General features: G+C 41.0%; 1 protein-coding gene across 1 annotated transcript in view; it reads left to right on the top strand.

Annotated features, from left to right (window-relative positions):
• The window catches only part of Col25a1 (collagen type XXV alpha 1 chain), a 402,845-nt gene that overhangs the window by 234,630 nt on the left and 154,511 nt on the right, over positions 1-13,704 (top strand). Inside the window, exon 5 of the mRNA XM_006970377.4 lies at positions 6,065-6,082. Coding sequence (XP_006970439.1) covers positions 6,065-6,082 — 18 coding nt within the window. The remainder of the gene's footprint in view (positions 1-6,064; positions 6,083-13,704) is intronic.

The raw sequence follows: 13,704 nt of genomic DNA on the forward strand, positions 1-13,704 counted from the left end.
AAATTTGCTGTTTATTTATGAAAGACAAATTTTATGTAAGAATTTTTCAAGATTTGAATCAAAATTGGTTTAAATTTACGGTCCTTATAAAATCGTTGACATACTCTTTTTTCCTTTTTGGAAATAGTTTATTTCATCTTATATTTTCAAGTGATACTCCATCATCCAAGAAAGCTGAGGCAGGAGCTGAAGCAGAGGTCATGGAGGAGCACTGCTTTCCAAGGCTTGCTCAGCCTGCATTCTTACACAACTCAGGACCATTTGCCCAGAGAAGGTACCACCCACAGTAGGCTGGCCCTCCCATGTCAATCATTAATGGACAAAATTCCCCACAGATATGCTCAGAATTATTCCTTCTTGCTTCCTTTCTCTCTCAAACTTTAAAACAGAAATGCTACAGGTGCGAGGGTAACAATTTTCCTCTAGCTTAGCCTTCCCTTCCTAGTGGTGAGACCACCAAAGACAACTGAACGGAAGGACTCTTACTTACTAGGTAATACTATGTGACTGCAGTGAAGGCAATACCTACCCACTAAGAGTGACCCTGTAGGGCAGCAAACAGATGCTATAAACTATGAATAAGGTTTAGCTCAGTCAAATGTGTAAGGGCTTTTTGATGCAAAAGCAGTTCAGATACTGAACACACACACACACACACACACACACACACACACACACACATATCCTATGATGGTTTGTTTTGTCAGTTGCTTCTCTCTACTATATCATTTGCACATCAGCTTCAAATGTTATGTAAAGTTCACTATAAATTTGAGTTGGATGAGTGTTCATATTGACTGTATAGCCAAGTGAAGGCCACCATTGCTGTTTTGTAGAATGCCGTTTGCAAAATAGTTTGACAGAGTCCTCATATTAAGTGGATGCGGTCTTAAGGAAGGGAGACTCTTTGTTCAGGTCAGAGCTCCTGCTCTTGGGTGGCACACAGGTGTCCATGGGGACACTTGTCTACCTCGGAACCTCTGTAGTCTGTGAGTACCAGAGTGCCGGCTTCACTTCCTGGGGAAGAGCCCCCTGCAGGGCAGATGCGTTTGTTCTGCAGTGAAGGGAAATGCAAAGGGCCTTTCCAGAACATGAGCTCGAGAAGCTGCACTTGAAAATACAGCATTTAAAGTACAACAGCGGCCCTTTAAATGTGTGTTTTAAAGTATCACTGTCAACCGCTTCGGGCCAGTCTGAATAGTTGCAACTTGTACACATTCAGCAGTCATTTTGAAAGCACCTTAGGGTGAGGTCCTGATACAGTGGAGAATGAAATGTGATCTGTCTCTCTGCATGGAAGGTGCTGAAGACTCCTGCTTGTTCACATGCCTGGCACACACTCTAGGCTGGCAACTCTGGAAAGCTACAGGCTCCTTGACAGGATCCCATTAGCCTGTAGGAACAGCCCTGCCACCATTTAGAGCTCTGTGGCTCAGCAGCTTTAGCCGAACTTCCTCTGTAGACGCTGCATTTTCATCTGAAGAGATAACGTAAGCCCTCTGTCCAGTGTGTGCATTGGAGGCTTAAGAGGGGCACCGTACTAATATCCCCTTACACTTTTGTAGCTGGAAGGCTTTTATTTCATATTGACCAAAGATACTTGTGAGTCTGTGACTCTAATCAATATCTAAAATAAAGCCATGTTTTAAACAGACTTTTGTATCCCTGTCTGTGCATGTATTAAATGGAAAAAAAAACCCACAGCTTTTGTCCCATTTGAAAGAGTGACAGAGTTCCTATCTATTAAAAAAGAAAGTATCGTGTAGTGAAACTAATTACCTCAGCCAGAAATCCAAATGGCTTTGTCAATTTGAAAAGAGCGTTAGCACTTTCTGCCAACCATAATTGTGATAACAGCCTGACAAAGAATGGCCGATATTGCTCTTTAATTGCCTCGAGTAACAATGCATACCCCAGTGATGGGTCGGCTCATTTATCATGTTCATTGTGGTTCATCGTCTCCCAAAATGCTCAGCTTCCTTGGAACACTCTCCATCAAGCATCAGCTACTGGCTGATTGCTTCCCACCACACTGTTCTGATTAGCTGTAGAGTCTGCTCCTCCTGTAGGCTCCCTTTCTTACCTCCTGCTGGGGCCGGAGGCAGGAGCATTGCCCTTCCTGCTGCCAGACAGTAAATCAACCAGCTCAGCGCCTGGGCATTCTCTGCTTCTGCATGCAGGGTCCTGACTTCAGGAGTTCTGTGATTTAACTGTTTCGCTTGGCATGGCTCTTGGTTTTTCTTGATTCAGACTTTGATTTGTAGAAACATTTCGATGATTTGCGTGGGCAGAAAGAGTCTTTTTCAGTAATTTCATTTTAGAAAAACCAACTTGTTGGTTTTTGTGAATGTTAGCCATAATTTGTAAGTACGCATTTGGAGTGTATTTTAGAAACCTGAATAAAAAGTCTGGCTTTTACAGTTAGTTGTTAGAGATCTCCAACACAATGGACCAGAAAACTATTCACCACTGAGTAAAAATTACCTGTCTCTCGGTGAACCCATCAGAAGCAATAAGGAAATTCTAAAGAGTTTCTTTGGTGGTTGGTCTCTGGGAAAAGCACTTGGCACTGAGGTGAGGTGTTTGAGGAGGGTGTACACTAGAGCTGCCCACGAACAGTCAGGATGTCGAGAGTCTTCCTCACTCAAAGAGAATTAACCCAAGTCAATGCCAGGGACGTGGCAAACATCCGTGAGCCTAGATATCCAGAGGTAGAGGCTGGAGAGATGGCTCAGCAGATAAGAGCAACTGTTGCTATTCCAGGGAACCCAGACTAGGTTCTCAACACACATGTGGTGCATCGCAACCATCTGTGGCCAGTTCCAGGGGATCTGACTCCCTCCTCTGTCTCCTTAGAGACAATGTGCCCACATGGTACCCACTCATCCATTCAGGCAAACAGCCATTCGCATAAGATAAAAATCAATAATCTTTAAAAACACTGTAGAGACAAGGGCAGAAGGGCTGGAGGAAATGCTTGGGCTTTGCAGTTAGTTTGGGAGTAAATTCTGACTTCTCAGCCTGTAGATGAATGTGATGTCCAGGTTTCCTCTCTGAGTTTTAGTTTCCCTATTTACCAATTCAAGGAACTCAAGGAGAAGATATGGGGGGGGGAGGAGAAAAGAAAGAGGGATGGTAGGGAAACGGGAGTGGGGGGGGGGCTCAGGACGCCTCATGTATGTGTGGGAATTTGTCAAAGCACGAATTATTTAAATAATTAAAAAAGATTAAAATGGATCAGAGCCAATTGACTTACCTAGACCTATTTTCATATCACAGAGAAGTTATTTGAAGATAAACAATTAGATATTTAAATCAAGGTATGTTCTATATGAAACAGAATGTGTCTCTGTGATACTTTAAATGTTATCGTAATTAGTTCTCTGAGAATTTTGTAAACTGAGTTTTGACCCTATTCACAGTGCCCCCAGCTCCTTCCAGATCACTCCTGCTTCTCTACCATTACAATTTCTTGTTCTCTCTCTTTCCCTGTTCCCAGCAAATCCAACTTGTGTTCCCCATATATTCGTGGATGTGTGGCCTTCTGCTTGAGTGTGGTCAGCTTCTCAGTGGCAACACTCTTAAAGAAAACTGACTCTCTTTTTTCCCCAGAAGCTATCACTTGCCAGTTGGTCCTTGGATAGGACTGAGACTTGATGTCTTCCTTCTCTCTCCATGCTTGAATTTTGTATGGTTTGACCTTGAACTGTGTTGTACATGCTGTCATAACTACTGTGAGTTCATGTGTACAGTTGCCTTGTTGTGTCCAGAGAACATTATTTCCTTGTATTCATTGACCACCTCTGGTTCATACTGTCTTTCTGATTGTTCTTCAGAAAGATCCCTGAACCTTCAGAGGGGAAGGTGTAATCTAGATGTTCCGTTGAGGGCTGAGCATTATTAAGTTTCTTATTTTCTTCACCTTGGCTAGTTCTGGATCTCTGTATTAATTAATCACCATTTACTTCATAGAGAAGCATCTTTGATTAGGGTTGAGAGATGCATTAATCTATGAGTATGACAATCAGTAATTGGGAGTCAGTTTAATAGTATGTCCAGTTAGCACAATAGTAGAAAGTTGTCCCCTGGGACCTATGACCTGTCCAGCCACAGATCTAATTGAACATAAGAATTTAAACCTATGTTCTGCTTCTAGAATTAAAATAAAAATAATAGTGGTACTATAAGAAACATATATAAAAGGAAAATAGAGAATAAACAATTATATAAAAAAAAACCATCGAAGTATAAAACCAACATATTGGGGCAGCGTCTTCCTGCAGCCCTGCCAGATAGAAGGGTGGGTGGTTGAAGCTGAAGACTCATCTCTTTGATCCTGCTCACACGGTGCCGCACCTGCAGTGGTCTGAAGTCACCTGCTCACCACCACAGCTTCCTGTCTTGCAGACCAGGAGCACCACTAAGCACCCTTAGCTCTACAGCTGCCACTCACTCCAGAGACTGCACATTGTGTCCATCTGCGTGGCTGAGGTCTCAGCCAAGAGGTGTTTCCCAAGTGTGCTGCGGTGGGAGCGGAAGCAGGTAGAGCACTGAGCACTGAGCACTGAGTACTGTTGCTGTGTTGCTTTGCTACAGCTTTCCGGTCCTGCTCAGTACTAAACACACCCTGCGAGAGGGAGAAGGTTGTAAGGGCATCTGTGCATTCTGAGTCTTAGGCTATTACAGTTCTTTAGCTCATTGCCAAAGAAGGCATTGCCATCACAAAAGGCAGGGCCATCAACTCCAGAGTCCTTCACCCATGAGCCTCCTGCTTCCTGCGCCTCTCAATATGTTTGTGTCTAGCCCTCCCCTAATCTGTTGCTGCCACTTGCCACCCACTTCTACCTAGAGGCTCTGGCAGGTTAACTCTAGAATCCTTAGCTTCTCAGGCTCCCAGGGAAGCTGTCTTTAATGGAAGCTCTCCTCTCAAGATGGCACTAGACCGCAGCCTTCTCAGGCATAGACTGACCCACACTTGAAGCCACTGTCTCAGCAGATCCCTCCCACTACATTCAAGACTTTTGAGAACTGTGGGTTAGACTTCCAGTGTCTTCCCCAGACCTAGCCTGGGTGCCTTTTCAGGGGATGCAGGAGAGCTGTGAGCCAGGTGCCGCATGCTCTGACCTTAGTCCCCGATGGCCCTTGTGCGTCTCTCTTCTTGGCCAGCTGCTCCATCCCCACTCTGTGATTTCTGAAGTTCTTTCTCTCTTTGGGATAGGGTTCATTCTCTTGTTTTTTTACTACTTTATGTGGAGGCAGCGTCTACTCTGCCATCTCACCCCAGAAGTCAATTTAGTTAGTTTAGAAGACTCTGTAACTTGATGGGAACCGTTCCTTTAGTCTCATTTGACGGAAAGCTCAGTTGGAGATTTTACGGGTGCAATATGTCATCAATGCTTTTGTTTGCAGTTGATTTTCTCTGGAAGCATTTACACTTACACTGCTTGGAGGTTTTCATCAACTCAAGCAAGAAAGTGTCTTTCGAAACGAATTAGCTTAGCCAGAGGTCACATAATCTATGACTGTTGGAGGAATAGGGGTGTATTTTAATCCTCCAAGGGTCCCCCCTTACAAAACTTATCTTAAAATGTCATTAGATTTGATTATACAAAAGGAAAAGGAAGTTGTTTATTAAAAACAAAATGAAAATCTCAAAACAATGGAACAGTGAGAAAGCCAAGGACTGTTTTTGTTTTTTTTTTTTTTATAAATGTAGCTCTGCCTTGTTAGAACATGTAGGTCAGCAGTTATGTGTGCTGCACAGTTTGTCCTCTCAGTTGCCCATCCACACATTACTGTGGTAGGAGGGGGGTTATTCTTCCTGACACTCCTTTCCCCAGCTAAATGCTGGAGGATGCTGAATCACTCAGGTGTGCAATAGTCATAAGCCCAGTACTTTTAATTCACAGGATCAAAATATTAAGATCCAATATGAAGTTATTGGTATTAGAAATATTTTAAAGATGCTTAGAACTATTTTAAATCTCAATATACTGGAATATATATTGAAAATATTCATTGTAAACATCAATTTTATACTTGTTTTTCTTCTTTTCAATTTCAGGGTCAACCTGGTCCCCAGGTAAGTGATCTCTTTTCTGACCAACTAACTCCAATTCAAGATTTTCCTAGTGGGGAAGTTTTCCTTCAATCCTTCTCAAAGAATTGAAGAAAGCTGCGAACTGATAATCGGGCCCCTACCTAGTTGGACAGCTCTTGCCCCAGAGTGACACTTGGGGCCCCTTCAGGACTGAGTGAACCATTTTACATGTTGGACCAGATGGCACATCAACAATATTCCCTGAGTAAAACTCTTCACTGACCCAAACCAATGCCCCAGGATGTCCAAGGCAGAGTAACTGGGTTCACAGGGGCATGGGCTGGCATGCGTTAGATGCTGATTAATTGCATACCAATGCAGCTGTGGATCCAGACTCATTATTTACACTGTGACCCAGCTAGCTGTTTCTGATTCAGTATAGATGGATAACGACTTTGTTCTCGATTTTCAACACAAACCAATGGCTACAGACATGATTTATAAATAAGCGCAAATGCAGCCGACAGACAATATTTTGAACTCTAAATCACACTGAAGAAAATGGACCATTTTTAAGAGGTGGAGGACTGTGTATAAAGATAGAATGATAAGAATGAGTCAAGTCTTCACAAAGAGTGTAGCCAGTTCAAACTCAAAAGACTCAGTACTGCATCAGTCTGGAGGATGCTAATGGCCACTGAGAGGAGTTGGACCCAAGGATGCTCTACCTTAAACACTGCATTCCACATGAACCATGCAATTACTGATTTGTGCTCCTGTTAGTCCTTTTCCGCCATGATGGGCTGAATGCCACTTCTGTCCCAGATTGTTAACTGATGGGCCATTTTGTGATGGCTTTGTAGTCAACCTCAGGAACGTATTTATTATATGTTACTCTTCATTCAACATGATATGATCTTTATTTATAGTTGTTTTGAGATCCATATACAAGGTTGTGTAATATTACAAACAGAAAACCACATTTATTTAAGCACAGCACTCCTTTTCACACTAACCTGTGAGAGAAAGTTAGACTTTTGATTCATACTGATACTGAGAACATCCTCATTGTTTATCGATTGCCCTCTTATAGTCCAAGTTAGTTCAAGTTAACAGAATGAATTCATAGAGGAGTGCTGTGGAATAAGTCTCTTGTACAAAGAGTTGTCACTCAGATTGATTTAATAAAATGCTGATTGGCTAGTAGCCAGGCAGGACATGTTAGGCAGGGTGACCAGACTAAGAATGCTGGGAAGAGGAAAGGGCGGAGTTAAGAGTCACCAGCCAGATGCAGAGGAATCAAGATGATACTGAGAAAAGGTACCAAGTCATGTGGCTAAACATAGATAGGAATTATGGGTTGATTTAAGCATAAGAGCTAGTTAGTAATAAGCCTGAGCTACTGGCCAAGGATTTATAAGTGATATGAAGCCTCCAAATCTATTATTTGGGAACAGGCAGGTGGAGAGAAACATTCTGCCTACAGAGGAGAGTTTTGGCTTCTTAGCATTTGACCTTACTATGCTATGTTGGGAAGGATACAAAGTAAACATGGTTTACTGCTTTTCATACTTTGTTTTACTCAGTGCTGACAAAAGTCCTGAAAAGTACATGTGTGCCGGGGTGTGCCCATGTGCACATATACACATGTGTGTTGGTGTTTATGGTAAATTACTTACCTGGATGACACAGTAGTGTGACTGGAGTAGAAATCAAGATTATCTAAATCTGGAAGCCCTGTATCACTCAATTCTTTCCAGAAAGGATAATAACACAGCATAATGAAATAAGCTTTGGCTTGGGGAGAGAATAATATATATATATAGGTTTTTCGAGACAGGGTTTCTAATTGTAGCTTTGCGCCTTTTCCTGGAACTCACTTGGTAGTCCAGGCTGGCCTCGAACTCACAGAGATCCGCCTGGCTCTGCCTCCCGAGTGCTGGGATTAAAGGCGTGCGCCACCACCGCCCAGCGAGAATAATATTTTAACTCTTAATAGAACCTCTGTCTTAGTCTAGGCCACCTTTCCTGGCATCAAAAAGTAGTTCTTAAGATAATTTATGGACATAAAAATTTGAGAAATGACCTAGGATACATCATGAGGGCATGGAATAAGACTCTGGGATGGTAAAAGAGCAGGAAATAGATGTGTTTGTGAACTGATGACTTCTATGAGTGACTGAGGCCATGTCCTGTTGAATATCTTATAGAGGGATGATTGCAGATGATTCCTCAGAACACTCACATGGAAGGACAGGAAGTTGATGTGATTAGTCATTGATTTGTATTCCTTCATTCTTCAGTCATGTCTGGATGCTGATGCCAATATTTCTGATCTGCTTCAGAAGGTCTTATGTATAGAATAGATAGGTCCCATATCTGTGAAACTGTGGTGAATAAGACAGATACCGTCTCTGTTTTGTGATTATTCTGTGTTTTATTTCTCACTTAAAAATTATACATATCTATTACATTAGAATATAACAATAAATTAATATGAAACATCAATATGTTTTATTGATAATGTTGAATACATACAAGGTATAAAACTTGAGTTCATATGCCTAAACGTTGTTCAATTACTACAATTAAATCAATGAACATATCTGCCTCTCCCCAGACTGTGCAGTATTAAAGCCTCAGAACTTGTCATTTGACCACTGCTGTGCCTTTTGCAGCCTGTCCCTATTTCTGCTTCCCTGTTTTATGCTTCCATTAGGTCCAGTTTTCAAAAATTCTAAAAACAAGTGGAAATCATCATACACTATCTGCCTCTCTGTCTGGTTCATTTTGCTTAGCACAGTATCCTACAAATTCAACCATGTTGTTACAATGGGAAAATAGCCTCCTTTTTCAGGCAGATAATACTCCATCATATATACATACCACATTCTTCATTCATCCATTAGATACTCAGGCTGATATTCCATGCTTTCTGTTGCAAGTGTATGCTACACATGTGTGATCATAAAAAATTTCTCTCTGTATGTGGGTTATTTCATTGAACATATTGTCCCCTGGGTTCATTCATATTGCTGCAAATGGTGGGATTTCATTTATGTGGCTAAGTAAATAGTCCATTATGTGTGTATAGCCCATTTCCTTTGTATCCATTCATTAATGGACACTATGGCTGACTTCAGATCTTCATTGCTGTAATAAACATAGAAGAGCAGAGATCTTTAACATGCAGGACCATATGGTAATTCTATTTTTAGATTTTGAAGAACTGATACACTGTTTTATGTAATAAATGTTCTACATTGCATCCCTAACAACAATGTAAGAATTCTCTTTTCTCCATATCTTCACCAAAACTTCTCTCTTGTCTTTTTTATTGTGTCCATCCTGACAGGTGGAAGCATGCACTCTTATTATTATTATAATTCACATTTGCCTGGTTATTGATGATACTGAACACTTTTTCATAGACCTGTTTCCAATTTGCATGTCTTCTTTGGAAATCTGGTCAGTGAAGTGTGAAAGTTCTTAAATGCCCAGACATGGTCCTAGTGTGTTGGGCCTTGGTTTGAATAGTGGGTTTCTGTCCGGATCTTGGCTCCTCTGATCTTGTTGAATCACCTGCTGACTCCCATCCCCATTCCCTTTCTACGTTGCTCTCCTTGTCCCAGGTCTCCCTCCAGTTCCTCCTGCCTGATGTCAAAGTCAGGACTGTGCGCCTGTACTGTGATTGCACTGCTGATGTCACGTGGGATGACCGCATGCCTGGCAAGGTTCTAGATTTCTCCTGCATCTCTCCCAGCATCCCCCTTGCCATTCTTCACACTGGTGCTCTAGGGAGGCAAGTCAACAGGGTGGATGTCTGGCTTTTCCCTGACAAATGGAAGCACTGGAGGTTAGGTTGAGAGAAATCAATGGGTGTCTCTCACCTATGTTGACCAGATAAAATTTTCTACCATGGTTTTGGTAGTGTCCCTTTCCTGATGCCAAACCTTTGAGTCTTGATGAGTTCTCTGTCTAGAGTATGACAGAATCCCCTGATTTTGGCCTATGGTCTCACCTTCCATTTGTTTTTATTAATGTGCTTCATGGACTCTATGCTTCGTCCAAACCAAATTGAACCATTTACATTTTCTCTTCTAAGTGTTTAGTTTTCTCCTTTCCTTGGGACTGCTTCCTCTTAAACCTCGTGTCCACACATCCAAACATAATCACCCATGGCATTGTAATGCTGCTTCTTCAACAAAATGTTTTTCTTCTCCTTTTAGTGAAGGGATTGTCTTCCTTTCCCAGATTCCCACAGAAGGTTGTCTATGCAGCTTGTTATATTACATCATGCTTAAAGGAGAGAGCATGGACTTCTGATCAGACAGGTTGCAAGTCTGATCCATGCGGTGCCACTTTTAGCCTCTACCTCCTGGATAAATTACTCCTTCACTCTGGATAACACTGTCCACATATGTAAAGCAATGTCCTTTCTTAATACATGTTGTAAAAGTTAAAGTATTGTGTGTGAAATGTGATACCTACACATGGTAAGCACTCAGGAAAAATGAATTTTGTCATTCTATTTTGGGTCATCATAGTTATTTCCAAGCATCTTTTCTCTTTAAAAAAAAATACTTTATTTTATGTCTGTGCGTGTTTTACCTGCTTATGTATCTGTGTACCACTTGCATTCCTGGTGCCCATGGAGGCCAGAAGAGGGTGTCATATTCCCTGGAACTAGAGTACAGATGACTGGCATTTGTCACATAGGTCTTGGGAATTGAACCCTGGTCTTCAGGAAGAGTAGTCATTGCTCTTAACTACCAAGCCTTCTCTCCAGCCCTCTTTTTTTGTTCCTTAACAGATTTTATGATCTTCGGTGCTGGATCTGTGCTTTTTCTCATCTTGACTCTCCTCTCCATCTGACTTACTTTATATAGAGATTTATTTGTAGGGTTCAAAGCTTTGGTTTTGATTTTCACAATCAAAACTATTATAGAAAGTATTACATTGTCTAAACATTAGTATTTGTCCACAAATAAATAATTTAACACATATCACATAAACAAATGGCTTTCAAAATATTCTCAGGACTCTATCTTGTCAAAATACAAAACACATCAAACTTTTATTTAGCCCAAATATCCCTCTTTGTCTTTGGAAGTAAGTAGATGCCCCTTTCACCCCAAGGCCATTTTCCTGCATATCGGTTTTTTTGGAGTCTCAGAGCCCTCCTCATAACTCTTCTTTGGAGTTGCATGTGAACATAAAGTAGCTGTCGTTCCCTTAGGAATTGTGAGCACTAAGTGGTGTGCATGTTGTAATTCTGTATGACCCAGTGGGGGAAACATGTCAGAGCCAACCACAAGTAAATGCCATCTGACAACTGCTCACGTAGGCCAGCAGCGTCCATCGGTGTTTGCAGATACCTTTGGAGAGAAGCTGAAGATGTCACTGTCCCCTCTGCCCTGGGGCCTTGTTTGCTTTTCCCCCCTTTGTTCTAATATTATCATTGTCATTTCACAAGGTTTTATTAAAATTTACAAAACTCAAGCTGTATGTGCCTTGTAAAGAATTTTTCTGGGGTAAAATACGGTACTATGGGGGCAGTATTTAACTTTCTATTCATATGTTTTAAATTATGTACAAAACTCCTTCTAACCTAACACTTTAGCAATTCCCATATTTCATATTTGTGTTTCAATCCAGCTTTTTCCAGATTCACATAGTCTGATTTGGGGGCAAGAGGAGAGCACATACATTCTCTAAGCAATTTGAAAAATGTGTGCATGCCTTTATGCACATGGGTGTGCAGAGAGCCCAGATTTTGCTCACTGCTGTGTAAAACCAGTAATGTATTATCACCTGGATAAGTCAATATTCTTGCAAAGTATGTTTTATTGTTACTGTGTAACAGAGAGAATAATAATACAAATTCGAATGCTTTAGCATTGGGAGAATTTAATTAGGTATCATTGGTATTGTGGCATGAAGGACTTCACTGTACTCCAGATGGGTTATATTATTAAGAGTATACATGGCATAACTATTTCTTTATTTTACTGTAATCCATATGTCTTTATTTTTCATGCTCATTTGCATATTTAAATAGTGTAAAAGATAGAATTATTTCCAACAAAATTAATTAAAGAAGTTCTATTGCCAACTTTATGCTGTATTTCCTACAAAATATATTACCCGTCATCACATCTGAATTAATGTGGATAACCTGTAAGGTTCCATGAATAATTAAGCTGATTATGTATCGCTTTACACTGTGAAAGTTGTTACCATTCTCCAAGCCTCTTATTTTTGCATCCCACTCTCTCCATACACTATTGATAGAAAATGCATAATACAGGTTTTTTCTAGTCCTGAGAACTGAACCCAAAGCATTGCACATGCTAATCAATGCTGTCACTGACCTCTACTCCAAGCCCCATAGTAAACTCTGCTTAATAGATACACATTTGCTAATTCATATTTAATGATGATTTTTATGCACCTGATAAACCTACTGAAGACATCAGCCTTCTGTAGCCTGCTTTTAAAACAGCATATGAAACTCATTGATAGAGTTGAGGGAATGTGCTCTGGGCTCTGGTGGCAGACACCTGAGTTGACATTCTTTTCTCACACTTATGAGAGGTGTGACTTTGAGCAATTTATCTAACTTTAGGCCTCAGCTTTTCAGTATAAAGGGAAAATGATTTGATTCAATACATAGCTTAATGAAGCACTCAAAACAGTCTATGGCACACACAGGTGTTAGGATTATAGGCCTTTGTAAATTCCTTCTCCTATAAGCACTCACAAAAGCACAGCCATAAAGACTTGATGTCTTTGGACTGCTACATATTGTCCTTGCAGGTGGTACTTCACCTGCTGGACAAAGAGAAGAGAATAATAGACTCAATATGTGTAGATACTGTGGATAGATGAAAGTTAAGGAGTTTGTGAGAATTCATTAGTTATTTTTGAATACAGTTATCATGGAGCCGCCTCTCTATAAAACAAACTTTTATGTACAAAGTTGTAAGTGTTCAAAATCTTCTTCAGTGACATAGCATGCTTTAAACTGTTCCAGATTTTCAGAAGTCTCCCTTTGGTTAACATAGTGAGTGTAGATCTCTTCTCCCTCACCGTAAAACTTAATTTTTATACTTTAGGTGTGTTTCCTACTCCTCTTCCCAAAGGACCAGTGTATTTGATGCTAAATTTGTATCTTAAATCAGAGTGAATAAATATATCTTAGTAACTCATGCCCAGCAAATTTCCTTTTTACAAAAAGATAAATGGAATCAAGGGGTTGGGATGATAACTTGGCTTATTTCTCACTCATGAGGACATGGCTTCAAATCTTCAGCATCTACATTCAACACTGGGCACTGTTATACAGCACCTGTAACCCAGCACCATTGGGGGTCAGAACCATGAGGACCACTGAAGCTCGCTGGCCGAAAGCTTTGATAGTCTACCTTGGGGGAAGAAGCAGGGAGGAATAGAGAACTACCCAATGTTCTCCTGTGGTCTCCACATGCACAAGTGCACATAAAACACACACACACACACATACACACACACACACACACACACACACGCACGCACACATGCGCGTGCACACACACACACACATACACATACACATACACGTATGCACACCCACACACACATGCATGCACACACACACACCCCACATGGATACACATTCACTA

The sequence above is a fragment of the Peromyscus maniculatus genome, chromosome 6 (genome assembly GCF_049852395.1).
Source record: "Peromyscus maniculatus bairdii isolate BWxNUB_F1_BW_parent chromosome 6, HU_Pman_BW_mat_3.1, whole genome shotgun sequence".
Classification (NCBI taxonomy): Eukaryota; Metazoa; Chordata; class Mammalia; order Rodentia; family Cricetidae; genus Peromyscus; species Peromyscus maniculatus.